A 20,209-nucleotide genomic window follows, 5' to 3' on the forward strand; every position below is an offset into this window, starting at 1 on the left:
TATATATATATATATATATATATATATATGTAGATTGTTCTGAGTTCGGGTTTTGCCCCGTGTAATATTTTGAGTGTCTATGCGATGTTTTGGTGAAATCACATTCACCATCATCAGGCTGAAGTTATAAGCTTCGTGCTGCTGTAAATATAGTTTGTTTGCAACTGCCATTTGTTCCTTATATATAGTGGTGGGGGTGGAGCTTTGGTTTGAATGTAGCAAGTAGATTGGTTGTAGGTGACCTACTTGTGAGTTTCGATGTTATATCCCTTTTTACCCAAATACCAATTAAAGAAGCCTTAACAGCTATCCAAAACAAATACAAGCCCCCCAAGTATATCTTAGATCTGACCAACCACTGTCTGACAAATACATACTTCATCTATAATGAACAAAGATATAAACAGATAGAAGGAGCCCCCATGGGATCACCCCTCTCACCTGTCATCGCAAACCTCTACTTGGAATATTTTGAAAACAATGCATTGGAACAATCTAAACACAAACACAAACTTTGGCTGAGATATGTAGATGACACTTTTGTAATTTGGCCACATGGTAAAGAAAAACTGGACAATTTCCTCATACATCTCAATAGCCTACACCCCAAAATACAATTCACTATGGAAACAGAAGCCAATGATCAACTTCCCTTTCTGGATGTCCTAATCTATAAAAAACCCAATGGCACCCTAAAAGAAAACCCACACCAACCATTATTTAAATGCACACTACCACCACCACCCTGCACCTCAGTAGCCAAAACTCTCATCACCAGAACCAAACGCCTAGCTGACCATGAGCACTTAAAAACTGAATTGAACAAACTCAAAGATGTATTAATGTCTAATGGATTTGAAAGAAAAACAATTACAAACCTAATCAAAAAAGAAACATCCCCCAAAAATCAAGACCAAGAACAGGATAATGGCACCAGCCTCCTCCCTTACATCAAGGGCACCACAGACAAAATTAGTAAAATTCTACACAAACATAATATCAAAACTTCATTTGTCACTAACCCAAAAATATCAAACATCCTAAGAAACCCAAAAGATAAAATCCAACTCGAAAACCAAGGAATCTATGAAATCCCTTGCAAAACATGTGCAGCCACATACATTGGACAAACTAATCGAAGAGTAAACGCACGCATTGCAGAACATAAGAATGCAGTCAAAAAAGAAGAAAAAACTTCCTCCCTTGTCCAGCACATTAAAAAAACAGGGCATGAAATTGACTTTGAAAAAACTAAATTACTTTCCAAAACAGAAAATGTATACAAAAGAATTATCATGGAAGCCATAGAGATAGAAAAACACCCCCTCAGCATGAACAAACGAGATGACACGTCCCACCTACCAGAGATTTGGAAACCAGCCTTAAAACCCTGCTGTTCTGTTTAAGAAAAGTAACAAATCTTATGTTCCCGGGTCACCCTGACCCGGACCGAAAACTCTTCATTTGCAGTGCTTATGTTTGGTCAATTTGAATACTTTTTTCACTTGGAAAGTAGTCTGAACATTTCTGCACACAATGATATGAAAATTGAACTGAAGAAATTAATCCTTATTGGTTTATTTTGCACATAAATATGCCCCCACCCGTTTTTGTGAATTTTCTTTAGGTTTATTGATAATTATGCCTGCAAAATACATTCTATTTTACTAAAGTTGGTATGGGATTGGTAGCTTGAACATTTCTGAACATAATGATATGAAAATTGAACTGGAAAAATTGATGCATATTGGTTTATTTTGTTGATGAAATGCACGCCCCCCCGTTTTTTAAAAATAGTCTTCACTTTATGGATAGTTTTGCTAGAAAAATACATTCTATTTTACTAAAGTTGGTGTGGGATTGGTAGCTTGAACATTTCTGAACATAATGATATGAAAATTGAACTGGAAAAATTGATGCATATTGGTTTATTTTGCACATAAAGTATGCCTCAATTATTTCAATTTATATAAAAATTATGCTGTTAATTTCAAACTTACATACTTTTTTTTAGTAAAATGGATTTGTTTCATAAAATTAGTTCTCTGGCTACAATGTGGTTGATTTTCAAAAGGATATTCCAAATATTTCTAGACAAATATGTATAAACAGTGACAATAATGGCACACAGCAAGGCCGAGGGGGGGTGGCCCTTTTGTGGCAAAAATAAACCAATAAGAACCATTTTTTTCAGTTCATTTATATTTTTCTTATATTCAGAAATGTTCAATTTAGTATATCAAACCTTTTGGGGGAAAATTCCTTAGGGATTTGTAGCCTTAAAAAATAGAAATTGACACGAAATTTAAAAAGGATGGGGGGAGGGGCTTTTTGATCAAAATAAAAATATAAGTCTCAATTTTTCCAGTTCAATTTTCATATCATTATGTTCATAAATGTTCAAACTAGTTTTCCAGTTGAAAAAGTTTTCAAAAAGACCAAATTCAAGTACCTAAAAAAAATCATTTTGGTCCGGGTCTATATGACCCGAACAGACTAAACGTGACTTTTTTTTTGGCCAGAAAAAAAATTTTCCCCCCACCCCCACAAATATTTTTTTGATGATCAGTATTGTTAAATTGAGTAAATGAATGCCTAAGATTTTAAATAATATTTCGGATTTGGAGCATAAAAAAATAAAAAGTGAAAATGGTTGCAAGCAGCCAAGGGGGGGGGAGGCCTTATTTCTGATGTTAAAAAACCAATAAGAATCATTTTTTTCAGTTCCTTTATATTTTTCTTATATTCAGAAATGTTCAAGCTACCAATCCCACACCAACTTTAGTAAAATAGAATGCATTTTGCAAGCAAAACTATCCATAAATTGAAAAAAAAATCACAAAAACGGGGGGGGGGGGCGTGCATTATATCCGCAAAATAAACCAATAAGATTTACTTTTTTCATTTCAATTTTCATATCATTGTGTGCAGAAATGTTCAGACTACTTTCCAAGGGAAAAAAGCTTTCAAAAAGACCAAACATAAGCACTGCAAATGAAGAGTTTTCGGTCCGGGTCAGGGTGACCCGGGAACAGAAGATTTGTAACTTTTTTTGCCCAGCAAAAACTAAGCCCCCCACCCCCCCAAAAAAAATTCTCATAGAGAGAACCCCTGAAATGATGAACCTACATGAAATTTCAAGTTTCAGATATGCAGGGAAAATTTTTTACAGGGACTCAAACTTGGCTTCGGGTCACATACGACCCGAACAGAACAGCAGGGTTTTAAACAAAAAAACATATCATAATCATCACCATGTCAATCCTTCAACTAAATGTGATTCCACCAACCAATCAAATCATTAAAACATAGCCACCCAATCTATTTGCTACATTCAAACCGAAGCTCCACCCCCACCACTAAATATAAGGAACAAATGGCAGTTGCAAACAAACTATATTTACAGTAGCATGAAGCTTATAACTTCAGCCTGATGATGGTGAATGTGATTTCACTGAAACGTCGCATAGACACTCAAAACATTACACGGGGCAAAACCCGAACTCAGAACAATCTACATACATATACCCGTGAAAATCTACGAAAACAAATATATATATATATATGAAATTGGTGAGCAGCAAGTGATGTCAAGTTCTCAACACTAAGTTCTGGAATGATTAGTAATCTGTATTTTGAAATACATGAGTATCTTCTATTATCTTGCTACAAATGAATAAGTTTTAAATCAGCAGGTTTTGGACTTGATAGGTAGACAAAAAAGACAAATCCAGTCTGAACATCTGGCTGAATATGTGACAAAACATAATAGTAATATATTTTCCCTTGGTTGTTAAGTTCACTGCTTTAAAAAATAGGGTTTTTTAAATACAATCATCACCTTTTTTTTCTATTTAGTTGAAGTAGAAGTCTTCTTCCACATCTCCTAAATAGTCCAAATATAAGAGTACTGTATATTTTAATAATATTATTTCATTATTCCAAAATTTTATCCACCAGAGTAATTTTATGAATTTTGAATATCTTAATTAAACAATATTACATATGCCACTCAATTAAAATCCTAATCTTTAATTAATCCCCCTCAATCAGAACAGATTCTTCCTTGAAATTTCATTACATTTTCCATATAACAGAGTCCAATTAGAGTCCAATTAGAGTCTACTTTAAATTAATAGTCCAATTTTAAAAAAATTAAGTCCATTTAAGTCCTTTAGTATAAATCTTCTTTGAAAATCCTGTCAGCCTCCATATTTCCATTTTATGTTCCTTGCTCCATACTTGCCCAGATGTGACTCCAGTCTGTCTCCAATCTATCTCCAATAAGATTGTCCAGTATGTCCTTTAGATTGTGTCCAATATCTTCTCCCAGTTACAAATTTTTTTTCCAACTAGCCATGTTCCAAAACAAAGCTGGGAACAACCTTTTTTCAGCAGTATAAATAGATATCAAACAACTCCATCCTTCCAACAAAAAAAATAAAATAAAGAACCATCTGGCACAAATGGCATCGTAAAAACTCCTTGTAATGACTCCTCCGACCTGAAGGTGGCAGTAGATTATCATGATTGATCATTTTCATCAATTGTTATAAAGGGAAGTGACATCATCAAGAAAAAAATACCTTAATAAATCCAAATAGAACCCCAATTCAAGCTCCAAATCTTTAAATTCCTTAAATATCCTCCAAAAAAAACCCCCAATAACTTTGGGCAATTTGCTAAGTTTTTAGAGCTTTCTGCTAACTACCCCATAGCCAATCAGCCACTTCTGCTCGAATTTCAGGCATTTCTGCTTCCGTGAATACAAAAAATAAAAACAGTCCATTTTAAGTTTCTTTCCATCTCTCCACATTCACCAGCACATTGCTTAAGCTTTTTTCACCTCGCCATCGCTCAGATCCATTCTCTTTCCAGATGTTTCCTAGCTTCTTCAATCTCTCTGTTGCAAAGTCGTTTGTGGCTAGTATCGACCAAGCATGGCGACCTGGATGACCTCGCACCACCGCCGGCGCGAGACTAAGCCAGTTCGCTTGGTGGGGCATGCCAGCCCCAAACCAGGGCCCCGGTAGCATCCCCTATGTCACCTTGCCTGCAGGGAGGATCGGACCCAATTCAAAAGTGCCGGGACCCGTGGACGGTGGGGATTCGGGGCTTCCCTCATGAGGGAGCCCCGAGGCGCCACAATCATTGACCCCGCCCCTCCTTCTATTCCAATTGTAAACAGTTGGTTAGTTTCAATCATGGTACACTACTCTGGCAAGTGGATATGATCATTTGAAAGATTCTATAGCTGTCCCCCCCCCTGCAAAAAAGTGATTGCTGCAATTAATATTCTTGCTTATTTCACATTTAGGCAGAACTCATTACATATGAGTACAATTAAACAATTAAATATATACTACAACAATGAAAAGCAGTTAAAAACATACAAATGTATCATAAAACATGAAACTCATCATTTAAAAAATATAGCACAAACACTTTATTATATATATAATCTATATTATACATATAATCTATATTATATATGAACTGTGTCATATATGAACTATGTCAGTTTTCAGGTTCCTTCCTGAAGGATATTGTAGTCCAGACTCCAGCGATTCCTAAATATTTTGCTACCATAGATCTTCCCTTAAAAATCCAGAAACAAAAATGAATACAAATAAACAATAAAAAATACAATGAAACTTGGTTAACTGTGATTTCATTGTAAAATTATAAGTAAAGAGTTCATCACATCTATCCTGCCTTCTGTCTAAATGTGGTACACCTTACAGTTTAGGAAACCCTGTTTCAGAGAAATTATATTTTTTGTGGCAGTCAAAATTTAACATACACTATATTGTTTTGGTACAGCAAATGGAGATGACCCTACTATTACTTTGGTGGGTTACAATGGCCAAGGTATTGGACTCACCTGCAGTGCTGAGGGGTGGTACCCAACACCACAGATTTTTTGGCTGGACAGCAAAGGGAAAAACTGGACGGAGAAGTCAGCTATAGCAGACATGAAGATCATGGCAGGAATCTTTTTAGTTTTTGCTTCCATCACAATAGAACCAGGAGTGGATAGTGAAATATCCTGCAAAATCATCAACCACCTGGTAAACAGCGAGAGAGAATCCCGAGTCTATATTTCTGGTGAGTGGGGAGATAAACCAGGGGGCTGATTTTTAATAGTGGAGATTATTTGGAATGCAGTTTTTGAAAAATATATATTTGCTCATTGTTTTAATGATATGCTGCTTTTAAATATCTATTTGTCAGTGTCTTGTACAATAATAAAATATTGTCATAACATTTGTTTCAAAGAAAAAGATCAAGCTGAAAATCCAGTACAGACAGAATATTTTGCTCGGGTTTAATACCATATTAGCATTTTCTTTAAAATATGGATTGTGTCCACCTCTTTTAAAAATGACTACAGTGATCCCTCGAGTTTCGCGATCTCGATTATTGCGAAACGCTATATCGCGATTTTCCCACCCGATGACGTCACTCCCTTCCTTTCTCATCTTTCTTTCTCTCTCTCGTTCTCTATCTTGCTTCTTCCTCTCTCACACTCTCTTCCTCTCTCTCTCATCTCTTTCTTTCCTTCTCTCTCTTTCTCTATCTCTCCCCCTCTTGCTGGCGGGCGGCGGGCAGGCGAGCGGGGGCATCAGCGAGGAGCCGGGGTTTCCCCTTTGCGTGGGCGGCGGGGAAACCCCGATCTTTGTCTGCTCGCTGCTGCTGCGGCCGCCCAGCAGCTGATCTGGTTGGCAGCGCAGCAGCAGCAAGCAGACGAAGATCGGGTTTCCCCGCCGCCCACGCAAAGGGGAAACCCCGATTCGGCTCCTCGCTGCTGCCGCGCTGCCGACCAGATCAGCTGCTGGGCGGCCGAAGGAACCTTCCCTGGGTCTTCCCCTCCGCCCACGCAAAGGGGAAGACCCAGGGAAGGTTCCTTCAGCCGCCCAGCAGCTGATCTGGTCGGCAGCGCGGCAGCAGCGAGGAGCCGAATCGGGGTTTCCCCGCCGCCCACGCAAACTCCACCATTTGTGCATGCACCATGCGCAGATGGTGTTTTTACTTCCGCAACCCTACATCGCGAAAAATCGATTATCGCGAGGGGTCTTGGAACGGAACCCTCGCGATAATCGAGGGATCACTGTATATAGTTTTTTCTGCCTTTGTAGTTCCATCTTTAATCTGTAGCATATTCACACTTAAAAAACAAAAGGAAAGGAACAAAGAATGGGTGTCATATTTATGGTTTTAGACGTTGGAGCAGAAGAAACCTTGGGCAGAGAATTTCTGTCCTGCTAGTGCTCAATTCTTTAAACCTCCAAAAGCTGAAAGTGCCACAATATTTACAAACAGTTCTTATTTCTAGAGTAAGGTGACCAGACGTCCTGCATTCAGCAGTACAGTCACGCTTTTTAGCAATTTGTCCCGCGTCCCGGGGCATTTTTTAAAAGTCCCGATTTCCCCCCCCCCCCATTTTATTTTTCTTTCTTTCTTTTATTTGCTCACTCCCCCCTTCCTCTTCTACTGTTGCTTGCTCCTCGCCCCTGGCTCGACACCTTCCTGTGGCCACTGCCATGAGGCTGAGCCACCCAAGCAGGAGGGTTCGCTGGCCGCAACAGCAAAGGCGGGGGAAGGAAAGGGAAGTGCAGCTGAGGCATTCGCCCTCCTTGGGGGCAGGTGGAGGAATGGAGCAGCGTTTGTGCCAGGCGGGAGAATCCATCTGCTCACCAGCTCACCTAACAAATAAAAGTGGGTCCATTTGGCCCAGCATTTTTGCTTGCCTTTGCCCCAGTGCTGCAAGTGGAGAGACTGAGCATGCTTTCTCATTGATGGGGGGGAGAAAGAGAGCAAGATTCAGAGAGAGCAAGAGAGAGAGCAAGAGGGAGAGAGAAAGAGAGAAAGAGACAGAGAGAAAGAGAAAGAGAGCAAGAGAAGGAGAGTGAGAAAAAGAGAGAGAAGGATAGAAAGAGAAAGAAAGCAAGAGAGAGAGAAAGCAAGTGACAGAGAAAGAAAGAGAGCAAGAGACAGAGAGTGAGAGAAAGAGAGAGAGAGGGAGAAAAGAGAGAGTGTGAGAGCAAGAGAGAGCGAGAACAAGAGGGGGCAGAGAAAAAGAGAGATAGTAAGAGAGAGAAAGCAAGAGAGAGAGAGCAAGTGACAGAGAGAGCAAGAGAGAGAGAGCAAGAGACAGAGAGTGAGAGTAAGAGAGAGGGAGAGAGGGGAGAAAGAGAGAGAGCAAGAGACAGAGAGCAAGAGAGAGCAAGAGAGAGGGAGAGAGAGAAGGAGAAAGAGAGAGAGAGATAGACAAGAGAGAGGGAGAACAAGAGGGGGCAGAGAGAAAGAGAGAGATAGTAAGGGAGAGAGAGCAAGAGAAAGAGCAAGTGACACAGAGAGAAAGAGACAGAGAAAAAGAGACAGAGAATGAGAGCAAGAGAGAGGGAGAGAGAGGAAGAAAAAGAAAGAGAGAGAGCAAGAGAGAGAGCAAGTGACAGAGAGAGAAAGAGAGAGAGCAAGAGACAGAAAGTGAGAGAGAGTAAGAGAGAGGGAGAGAGGGGGAGAAAGAGAGGGAGCAAGAGACAGAGAGCAAGAGAGGGGGAGAGAGAGGGAGAAAGATAGAGAGAAAGAAAGAAAGAGAGAGAACAAGAGGGGGCAGAGAGAAAGAGAGAGATAGTAAGAGAGAAATAGCAAGAGAGAGAGAGAACAAGTGACAGAGAGAGAAAGAGAGGGAGAAAGAGACGGAGAGAGAGGGAGGGAGAAAAAGAGAGAGAGAGCAAGAGAGAGCAAGAACAAGAGGGGGCCGAGAGAAAGAGAGATAGTAAGAGAGAGATAGTAAGAGAGCTAGCAAGAGAGAGAGAGCAAGACATAATTTTTTTGTTATTTTTTTGGCTAAACTTTTTTTTAGCACCCTGCCCCCCACATCCCTATTTCCCAATCTTAAAATCTGGTCACTTTATTCTAGAGCAGTGGTTCTCAACCTTTATAATGCTGCGACCCCTTAATACTGTCACGTTGTGGGTTGACAGCCTCCAAAGACATTAAGAAACACCCTGTAGTTAAATGGTTAACTCTGTTTGTTAATGTAGCTCCTCCCTCTCTATGATGTAACAATGCTTTGCTCACTTCCTTTCTTATGCAGGAAGAGAAGCTGTAGCCATATTCTCTTCTTCTTACTTGCTAAGATGTAAGACATGTTTTTATGCCGCTCCGGCAATATAATATTTTTTTACTTTTTACAACTTCCTTTTAATAATGAATGCTTGTAGCTTTAATTCCTCGACCTCCGGAAAGCCTCACTTCAGTTCTAACAGGCTGATTTCTCTCAGTGGGATCCTCTTTCCATCAAATACAGTTCCTCATCTTGTGGTGACCCCCAACTATATGTTTACTGCCAATTCTTCCAACAGATCTTTAAGCCAATTGGCAAGAGGTCAGAGGGACACCTCCCTGTAAACGCCTGATTGGTTGGATTGTAAAAATATGTTCCGAGATGCCAGAATAGAAGCTTTAGTTGCTAACACCATTAGAAATTTGTCTTTTCCCATGGTCTTAGGCAACCCCTGTGAAATGGTCATTTGACCTCCAAAGGGGTCCCGACCCCAAGGTTGAGAACCACTGTTCTAGAGAAATAGATGGATACAGTCGATAGAGAACAATGGATATAGTTAATAGACAGAAAGACTTTAGCAAACCTTTTTCATACCACTGGAGGACATTTCCCCAATTTGAGGAAACATTTTTTACTTTTTTATTGAATCTGTAGATTAGACGCATTGTGAGTTTAACACATATTCTTGTTGTGACAAAACAGTGATATGATGTTGATATGATGCCACTGAAGTTTGGCAGCACAATCTTGAGTATATGCAGAGAAAATGAAATAGAGCTTAGGAGTTTGCATATAATATTGATTAAATAATTAAAGACCTTATGGTTCAATTATGAAATAATTAACTGTATTTTTATTATCCACGTGAAGCATAGAAATAATTTAAAATATGATAAAATATCATATGTGTACTATGGGGAGATAATTCCATTTTGAATTTGATGGTGGTGGCTGTTGAATCACATGGTCTATCTGGAAATCTTGACCTAAAGTGTAAATTAAATGACATTCAAAATCATTATTTAATTTAAATACAGTAAGTTTTAGATTATGATAAACTTAATTAAATTAAATTAACTTGCATAAATGAATTCAATTCATTTTAACTCAATTTAGTTCAATTAATTTAGTTAATAAATGAAATTATTACGGTAATTAACCTAAGTTTAATTGAAATATTTCCATCCCTCATGGTATAGCCTTACAAGGTATACTTTGAATTATTATTATTATTATTATTATTATTATTATTATTATTATTTATTGTATGCCGCCCCTCTCCACAGACTCGGAATACTGGAATAATTTTAGCTAAACTGTTGTCTGCCAATTTTTAATTTCTTTGGGATAAATAAAAATACTAAAAAATTTAGGAATGAAGCAATGCCCAAAGAGTCCACAATCCTACCCAGTCACATAGTCCTTGTTTTATGAATGGGATTTCTGAGAATGGCAAAGTTCTGCTCACGGTTCTGAGCTTTTGAGCACCCGAAGGAAATGAGCAGACTGGTCCTCGCCAGTCTTTGGAGGTTAATAGCTTTACAAATGGGGACTGCATTTCAAAGGTACAAAAAACATTATGTGAAAGATTCTGTCACATGAATCCAAATGGAAAGTTATTTGGACTTGAGGATCAATATAAACAATTACTTGATCTAATAAAACATAATGCCATACATGGTGAAAGCAATTCTGTATTTATTATTGGACCACGAGGGTCAGGAAAGACTGTTAGTTTGTCATGCCTGAAAAAATATTTTGGAAATAAAGGAGGTAAAAGAGAACATCTTGCAAGTACTGTACATTTAAATGGGTTGTTACAGACCAATGGTAGAATTGCTTTGAAGGAGATCACAAGACAGCTAAATTTGGAGAATGTGGTTAGAGATAAAGTTTTTGATAGTTTTGCAGGAAATCTTGCATTTCTTCTGGAAGCATTAAAGAGAGGAGATCATGATCACAGTTGCCCTGTTTTGTTCATTCTAGATGAATTTGATTTGTTTGTCCATCATAAGAACCAAATGTTACTATATAACCTTTTTGATATATCACAATCTGCACAGATGCCTATAGCTGTTATTGGTCTGATTTGTAGGCTAGATATCCTAGAACTCATGGAGAAAAGAGTGAAGTCAAGTTTTCCCATCGGCAAATATACTTTGATTTTAAAACATATTTGAATATTTGTAAAGAACAGTTATCCCTTCTTCCAGAATTTTCAGAAAAGTCCTTTATCCAGAAGTGGAATAGACACATACAGTCTCTTCAGGAAGACACAAAAGTTCAAGATGTTCTACAAAATAAATTTTATTACAATAAAGACCTGCAGTGTCTGTTCATGTTGCTGATGCTTGCTTCAAATAAATATTACTGCGTCCCACCCTTATATTCATGTCTCTGGCTTCCTGGAAGCCAGTAAACTCTGCAGAATAGACACAAAAGCAAATATTGTGCATGGTCTGTCCGTGCTGGAATCTTGCCTCATAATAGCTATGAATAGTGATGGGCAAACCGAACTCGCACAATTTGGGTTTGTACCAAATTTAGCACCATTCGTGATGCCGAACCCGAACCCGAATTTTACTGAAAATCCATGCTAAAGGTCGGAGTTCAGGCCGAATTCCGTGACGGAGCGACACGACGGACCAATGGACAGCCTTCTTCTTACCTGAAGCCATGTGGTCTCCAGACATAAAGGTAAATAAAAGGCTGTGATTGGCCATGTGTCCTACTGACCACTGATTGGCCAGCCGGATGCATGGCTTAGATTGGTCCCCAAGGACACCTGACCTGCCTCTATAAAAGGCAGCACCATGCAGTCCATCCCCATTGTAAGAGATACCAGCTAGGGAGGGAAAGTCTGTGTTAATTCTACTGAGAGGGAGAGATAGCTTAGGGAGATTTCAAAGACCAATTTGGCTGCATCTGCTTCACAGAAAGGGAGATATTGTTCATACAAGTTAAAGAGAGAAGAAAACTTGGGTGAGCAATGAGCAAACCAGCCTAGACAGCCAGACAGGCACAAGAAGAAAAAGACATGGAGGGCGGGAGAAGCGGGGGGCAGTTGCTCTCTGCTACACTTCAACTTTTAAAGTCATTTAATTTGATTTTGTTTTATTTAATTTGATTTTGTGTGCAAAGACATTGAAGGGACAAGAAACATAGTTTTTTGGGCAGGTGTGGGGAGAGTTGATCTCTGCTACACTTCAACTTTTAAAGTTTTAAAATTTGATTTCATTTTATTTTATTTGATTTTGTGGGCTGCAAGACTGCCACTCAGTAACACCCCCCAAAAAAAGGTTGCTGACCAAGCTGCTGTTCCTGTATAAAAGAGTTCCAGTGTGGCCAGCTGTCTACTTTGTCCTGGTGGGAAAGTCTCCCTGCCAGGACCCAAGCAATAAACTGTATCCTGAGTGAGGAAGACTACAGTTCCTGTCCAAAAGTGCTCCAGTGTGGCCAGCTGTCTACTTTGTCCTGGTGGGAAAGCCTCCCTGCCAAGACCCAAGCAATAAACTGTATCCAGAGTGAGGAAGACTACAGTTCCTGTACAAAAGTGTTCCAGTGTGGCCAGCTGTCTACTTTGTCCTGGTGGGAAAGCCTCCCTGCCAAGACCCAAGCAATAAACTGTATCCAGAGTGAGGAAGACTACAGTTCCTGTCCAAAAGAATCCCAGTGTGGCTTGGTGTCTTCTTTGTCCTGGTGGGAAAGCCCCCTGCCAGGACCCAAGCAATAAACTGTATTCTGAGTGAGGAAGACTACAGTTCCTGTCCAAAAAAGTTGCAGTGTGGCCAGCTGTCTACTTTGTTCTGGTGAGAAAGCCTCCCTGCCAGGACCCAAACAATAAACTGTATCCTGAGTGAGGAAGACTACAGTTCCTGTCCAAAAGAATTCCAGTGTGGCCTGGTATCTTCTTTGTCCTGGTGAGAAAGCCTCGCTACCAAGACCCAAGCAATAAACTGTATCCTGAGTGTTCACCCTCTTGCAAATATAATTTGGGGTCTACCACAGGGACACCTTCTTTCTCTGCCTTTCCTTTTTCTGTGTAATCTAAAGCCACTAGTGCTCTCTCTAAATGTAATTTGGGGTCAACCACAGGGACACCTTCTTTCTCTGCCTTTCCTTTCTCTATGTAATCTAAAGCCTAAAGCTGTTACTACTTGTCACAGTGGCCAGAGACCGATAGTGCCACAGAGCGCATGCCATTCCATCACACGAGATTTCTGTGAAAAAGCTGATGCCTGCTGCACAAAGAATTTCTGTACAAAAGCTGGTGGCTGCTGTTGCCTCCCCCTCTTCACCCTCTTGCAAATTTAATTTGGGGTCAACCACAGGGACACCTTCTTTGTCTACCTTTCCTTTTTCTATATAAGAAAAGCCATTAGACCTCTGTGTCAATTTAATTTTAATAAAGAATGGCTTCATTTCCAGAAGAGTTCGGAGTTCAGGTGTGGTTCGGGTTCGGGTTCATCGAACTCACCCAAACTTTATGGCGCAGTTTGGCCGAACTCGCAGAATCCGAACTCCATTGGGTTCGCCCATCACTAGCTATGAAACATTTAAATGATAGTTTTGAAGGAGAACCATTTAATTTTCAGATGGTTTATCATGAATATCAGAGGTTTATACAGAGGAAAGCACATACTGTATATAATTTTGCGGAGCCTGTTGTCACGAAGGCCTTTGAATGCTTGCAGCATCTTGAATTGATAAAATCCGTAGAAGGCCCATCTAATTGTGTACAAAAAGAATATTTGCTAATGAAACTGTTTCTGGATAACAGCCAGGTGTCAAACAATGTCAAACAATGGGCTACAACTTCAATCCAATGATTATATATTTACTAAGTTTGAGTTGCATTGAAGTTAACCAGTGATACCATTTGAAAAAAAATATTGAAATTATAGACTTGCTTAAATAATTGGAGGGACGGCTTCCTCTTCATTTTAAATAAAGTAAAAATTTCCAAGAAGCATATTATTTAGACCAAGATTAGAAATTACCATATTAAAATTTTCTCATGTATCAAATGAAAATAATCTTCATTTTAATTGGTTTTATTTTTTTCTGAACACTAGTTTCTATTGCCCAAAATGTTTTAAAAGAAACATCTTAGGCAAATAAAATTGTCAAAGGTGAAAGGTTTATATGATCTGAAGATAAACCAGATGGGATGGGATTATTTGTTGTATTGTTCTTTAACAGAAAAGATATAATTGTACTCACAATCTATGAACACAAGGATCTGTTAATGTGTGTCTTTTATATATGTATATAATTTAATAAACTTTATTTTTTAAAAAAATAATGCCACTAAAGTTTAAAAAAATAGGTAAGATTTCAATGTGTCTTTCAGATGTTTTTAATCCAACGTCTTCCCCTTGGATTGGGCCCTTCATAATCATATTAGTGCTTTTTGGATGCCTGATTGCTTTTGTGACATATAAATTGAAACGTAAGTGTTATAAATTTATTACTAGAGATACATGTGAAGTTATATCCCCAAAATATTTTAGGAAATGTCTAATTTGTGTTTGGACTAATACATTTGTTGTTTGTGGTATAAACACAGAAATACACCCAATACGTATCTACCATGATTTTTCTTCAAAAAGCATGATAACCTTGGTCTAATTGTAATAAATAATATGCTCATTTAATGACAGCGATTTCCCAACATGGAATTCCCAGGGCATACAAATAGAACAGATATTACCAGTGTGTGTTGTGTTTGAAGATCTTGACCAAGAACTTTCAGTCTAACAGCCAAAAATGCTGCTTTCTTGGTCAAAGATAGAAGATTGGGGTCCTATGATTTCTCCTGTGATTGTCCAGTGCAAACCCACCAGCTCCCAGTCATATAGGTTGAACATAAATCTTAATAATCATAATAACAGGATTGGAAGGGACCTTGGAAGTCTTCTAGTCCAACCCCCTTCTCGGGCAGGAGACCCTACACTACTTCAGAAAAATAGTTATCCAACATCTTCTTTAAAATGTCCAGTGTTGGAGCATTCACAACTTCTGGAGGTAAGCCATTCCACTGATCAATTGTTCTGTCAGGAAATTTCTCCTTAGTTCTAAGTTGCTTTTCTCCTTGTTTAATTCTTGATATTTTGTTCCCTGTGAAATAATTGGGGATCTCCAAAACTTAATATTTGAAAAGATATTGTCATAGAATCTGTTTTGTGTTTTGAAATCTAATGAGTTTATATTTCTCTACTTTATTTCAGAGAACTTGCAAAAAATATCTCAGTTCAGTAAGTAACTATCAGCTGCAGTTTTTCCCACATTATAACAGTACTTAAAATAAAGTTGGTATATTTTTTTTAAAAGAAGGACAATGCCTACTTAAAAATGTGTTCCTCCAGCCCATACACATAAAGAGGTTAATCAATGATGCTTAAGTTCACTGAATATTTCAGTTTTTCACATTATGTTTATTTTCGGATCTATAATTGCAATGCATGTTTCTCTCTGAACCTACATTTTTGTTTGAAGTTTCCCTAGTATATTGTAGAAAACAAGGGATAAGAAGTTTTTAGGTATTTCTGGAAGATCAATAAATAAAGTTTACTTTTAGTTGTCAATAAAAGAGGCAAATATCTGTGTTGGCTTAGAAACATATACATTTCTCATTCTGGTGATGATGTTCATCTATCATGTTCAAAGAGATCTAATGGGTTGTGGGCTGTACGCAATGTGTTCACAGGTGCTGGTAAGGCCTATACAGGAACAAAATGTTCTGCCACGTGTTTGGTAGACATGTGTGAGCACCATTGTCACAGCATTTTCAGCTCTGGCTTTGCGGAGTGCTTGCTTCTCTTCTGCTATGAATGTTCTTCTGGCCTCAGATATTTGACAGCCTTGATAGATCAGCATGCACCATATTGGTCTTGTGCTTGAAGAAGACTTTCAACATGTCTTTGTATCACTTTCCTCTAGACAGCTCACCATAGAGGAGCTGTTTAGGGACAGCTCACCATTCATTTTTCTTCAAATGAAGAAAAGCCTTGTCACTTCCCGCCCCCAACTCCAATGCCCAGCTCAGCTTTGCCTCCTCTTCTGCCACCACACTGGGGGCTGCCCACCGCCACCCAATTCCAGTATTGGAGCCAGGGGCGATGGGCCAAACTTCACCTCTTCCCCTGCCGCCGCGCTGGGGGCTGCCAGCTGCTGCCCAATCCCGGTACAAGACAGTGGCAGCCCTCATCAAGATCATGGACCCAGCTACCATTAAAAGGTAGGAAGAGGGGGGAGAGAGAAAGAGGGGAAGAAAGAATGGGGGCAAGAGGGGGGAGAGAGAAAGAGGGGGCAAGAGGGGGGGGAGAGAAAGGGGGCAATAGGTGGGAGAGAGAAAGAGGGGGCAAGAGGGGGAGAGAGGAGGGGGAAGAGAGAAATGGGGCAAGAGGGGGGAGAGAGAAAGGGGGGAGAGAGAAATGGGGCAAGAGGGGGGAGAGAGAAAGAGGGGGCAAGGGGGGGAGAGAGAAGGAGGGGAAGTGAGAAAGAGGGGGCAAGAGGGGGGAGAGAGAAAGGGGGAGAGAGAAAGAGGGCAAAGGGGATGAGAGAGAGAAAGAAAGCAAGAGAGAGAGAGAAGAGAGGAAGGAAGAGAGAGAGAGAGCAAGAAAGAAAGAGTGTGAGAGAGAGATGAGAGAGGAAGGAAGAGAGAGAGTGAGAGAGGAAGAAAGCAAGAGAGAGAGAGACAGAGAAAGCAAGAGAGAGAGAAGAGTGGAAGGAAGAGAGAGAGAGAAATGATAGAAAAAAGGGGAGGAAAAAAGAGAAATGAAAAAATAATTGAGGCAGAGAATGGCAGGAAAGAGAGAGAAACAGCGAGGGAAGTTACTCTTGATTTAGAGCATATGGTAAAGGCACTTAAATAATAACAGAGGAAAAAAACCAGCCCTCACCTGTTTTTATTAATAGTTATGTTTTGTTTTTGCTGGTTGTTTTAGTTTTAATAGTAATGGATTTTGGTTTTTTTTTTAATTATTAATTTCTTTTAATAAAAAAGAAGGGATTATTTATCTATCTATCTATCTATTCATCTATTCATCTATTCATCTATTCATCTATTCATCTATTCATCTATTCATCTATTCATCTATCTATCTATCTATCTATCTATCTATCTATCTATCTATCTATCTATCTATCTATCTATCTATCTATCTATCTATCTATGCCGCCCAGTCCCAAGGGGCATGCTGCTCAGACACTATACTTTTCTGCCCACACCGAAAAAAAATTAGAGAGAACATTGGTGCTAGGTAGACTTTGAGCAGGGCTTATTTCACATCGGTTCCACAAGTTGGTCATTAGTCTGCCAAATGCAGAACTTGCCTTGGAGATTCTACAGTTGACCTCAATGTCAACTGTCACTGCATAGGAGAGGGTGCTGCCAAAGTATATAAATTGGTCCACTGCTTGTAGCTTTTGTCCCTTTACTGTGATGGTGGGCTCGTGGTATTTGGCTTTCGAGATTGGCTGATGCATCACTTCAGTCTTTTTTATGTTGATAAGGAGACTAAAGTTGTTGCATGCTGCTGCAAAATTACCCACACTATCTTACATTTTCTGCTCTAATCCAGGTTTCCTGCATTTCCTGCTCTAATTCAGATCATAGTCATCAGCAAAGGGGAGGTCACCTAGCACAGTCTCCTTTATATTGGTGACAGCCTGGACTCTCCACAGGTTGAACAATTTCCCACCAGTCCTGTATCTCAGGCTAACCCCCAAGGAACTGTTCTGGAAGGCATCTTATAGCATGGCTGAAAACATTGTACTGAACAAGATTATTGCCAACATGTACCCTTGCTTAATGCCATTTGTGATGGAAAAGGCCTTTGAAGCTTCTCCATTGTTCAGCACATGGACCATCATAGTGTTGTGAAATTAACGTACCATCAGGGTGAATTTATCAGGACACCCAAATTTTGACATGATGTGCCACAGGCCTTCACAATTGACAGTGTCAAAAGCCTTAGTGATATCCATGAAAGTGGTGTACAATTCACAATTCTGCTCTTGACACTTCTCTTGGAGTTGTCAGGCTGTGATGATCATGTCCACAGTGACACACTTTTTGTGGAAACCGCACTGCCCTTCAGGTAATAGATCATATTCCAGGTGGTCAGTCAGGCACTTCAGCAACACTCATGCAAGGATCTTGCCTGAGATGGAAAGCAGCAATATTCTTCTATGATTATCACAGACATGTTTATTCCCTTTCCTCTTGTAGAGGTATATGATGGACACATCTTTCAGTTGTTGAGGAATGGTTCCTTGATTCCAGAAGGACTGGAATAGCTGAGTGAGTTTGTCAGCAAGCACTGCACCACCATTCTTATAGATCTCTGCTGGTATTGCATCAAATCCTGGAGCTTTGCCACTGGATAGCTGTTGTTGGCCTGTAGGGTTTCAGTCTTTGTCGGTGGAGAATCCAAGTTGTGGTTGATATCCATCTGGGGCATTCTGTTGATCGCCTCATTGTTGATGGAAGATGGGCGGTTCAATACAGATTGCTCAGCCCAACGCTGTAGAATCAAGGTCTTCTCAGTAGTGAGAGTTGCTCCAACTTGGGAAGAATACCTGCTGAGCCCTGGTAAATTTGTGGGGTGAGTTTCTTGTCTAACTGCTAACTTGGCTTTTTTTAGCAGCCTGCGCACCTATCCTGAAACAAGTAGGGGGGGGGAATCCAAAAATTAAACTAAGAGCAAAACAAAAAGTTGAATAACCTAAAAACCTGGGTTTTTTAATCGATAGAAGGGAGCAAGGGAATAAATTTATTAACCTTATCAAAAACATCAAAAAAGTATCACTATCTAGAAGAGGAAGTCAAATATCTTTTTAAAAAAAAAATAATTTGAATAGTAATTAGAAATGGAGAAAAATAGCCGGCAGGGGGAAGGGAGCTTCCCAGTGTTTTGCATTGAGTGTCATGAGTGACTATCTGTCTGCTAGACAGAAGTCTTGGATGTGTAATTGGTGCAATGATCTCCTGGCTTTCAGGGGACAGGTTCTTTCCCTTGAAGCCAAGATAGCAGACCTGGAGGATCAGAGAGAGATAGTGAGACAGGAGAATATCTTCAGGGATGCAGTAGGAGCATCTCACTCCATGCTGAGCAGCTTTCCAACTGCTTTGGAGAATGGGTATCTTGGGCAGGGAGGACATCAGTCTGTGGAAGAGGGACAGACTCCCTTGGTTGGGACCCATTCCTTGGAGAATGTGCCCATATTCTCTTGCACCAAGGATACTTCTCCTCAGGTGGTGGAATGGGGGTTTCTTGTAGTGGATAGTTTGATTGTTAGGAACATAGAGAGAGAGGTTTGTGATGGAAGTGTTGACCACAAGCGTTGCCAGGTGCAAACATCACAAGGCAACTAGACAGACTGATAGATAGTGCTGGGGTGGAGCCAACTGTCATGGTACATGTTAGTACCAACCACATTGGGAAGGCTAAGTGAAAGGTCCTGGAAGCCAAATTTAGGTTGCTAGGTAGAAGATTAAAGTCCAGGACCTCCAAGGTTGCATTCTTAGAAATGTTACTTGTTCCACCTGCAGGGCCAGTTAGACAGGCAGAACTCAGGAGCTTCAATATGTGGATGAAGCAGTGGTGTCAAGAGGAAGGGTTTAGATTCATTAGGAACTGGGAAACATTTTGGGACAAGCCACACTTGTGGAAAAAGGATGGGTTACACTTGAACCATAATGGAACCAGACAGCTGGCGATTAATATTAAAAAGGTTTCAGATCAGCTTTTAAACTGATCTCTAGGAGCAGGTCAACAGGAACTTGGCAGCTCTGAGTTTGAGAAGGTACACTGCCAAATATGGAGGGTGAAAGTTATGCACACATTGATGAGTCAACAGGAAAACTAGACTGTATTCAAGCAGAAAGACATGGTAGGTCACCTACAAATTCTACAGTCACTTCCGGTTTGGAGGAGATCGCGGCGGGACGTTTCTGGCAGGGCTCTGCCAAGCGATCCCTTCTACCCCCTCCGAAGGTCGCATTTGCGATCGGATCGGGCCCGGATGGCCCGATCCAAGAACAGGGGGCTCTCCTCTGCCCGAGGACCCATCGCTAGGACTCCGGAGGCAGCGGTTCGCCCCGCAGCTTCGGAGACGGGAGAACCGCTC

The 20,209-nt window shown here is 40.1% G+C and overlaps 2 protein-coding genes across 2 annotated transcripts in view; both read left to right on the plus strand.

The window, feature by feature from the left end:
- LOC139154072 (origin recognition complex subunit 4-like) overlaps positions 1-13,902 on the plus strand; it is a 39,507-nt gene extending 25,605 nt beyond the window's left edge. The window contains 5 exon segments of the mRNA XM_070728503.1: positions 5,824-6,108; positions 10,568-11,206; positions 11,209-11,438; positions 11,440-11,572; positions 13,619-13,902. Of these exon segments, the coding sequence (XP_070584604.1) occupies positions 5,824-6,108; positions 10,568-11,206; positions 11,209-11,438; positions 11,440-11,572; positions 13,619-13,902 (1,571 nt within the window).
- Positions 13,903-14,432: 530 nt separating this feature from the next.
- Positions 14,433-20,209, plus strand: part of LOC139175864 (erythroid membrane-associated protein-like) — a 54,948-nt gene continuing 49,171 nt past the window's right edge. Inside the window, exons 1-2 of the mRNA XM_070767210.1 lie at positions 14,433-14,525; positions 15,304-15,330. The gene's annotated coding sequence lies outside the window, so the exon portion shown is untranslated. The remainder of the gene's footprint in view (positions 14,526-15,303; positions 15,331-20,209) is intronic.

Source organism: Erythrolamprus reginae, chromosome Z (genome assembly GCF_031021105.1).
Source record: "Erythrolamprus reginae isolate rEryReg1 chromosome Z, rEryReg1.hap1, whole genome shotgun sequence".
Taxonomy (NCBI): Eukaryota; Metazoa; Chordata; class Lepidosauria; order Squamata; family Dipsadidae; genus Erythrolamprus; species Erythrolamprus reginae.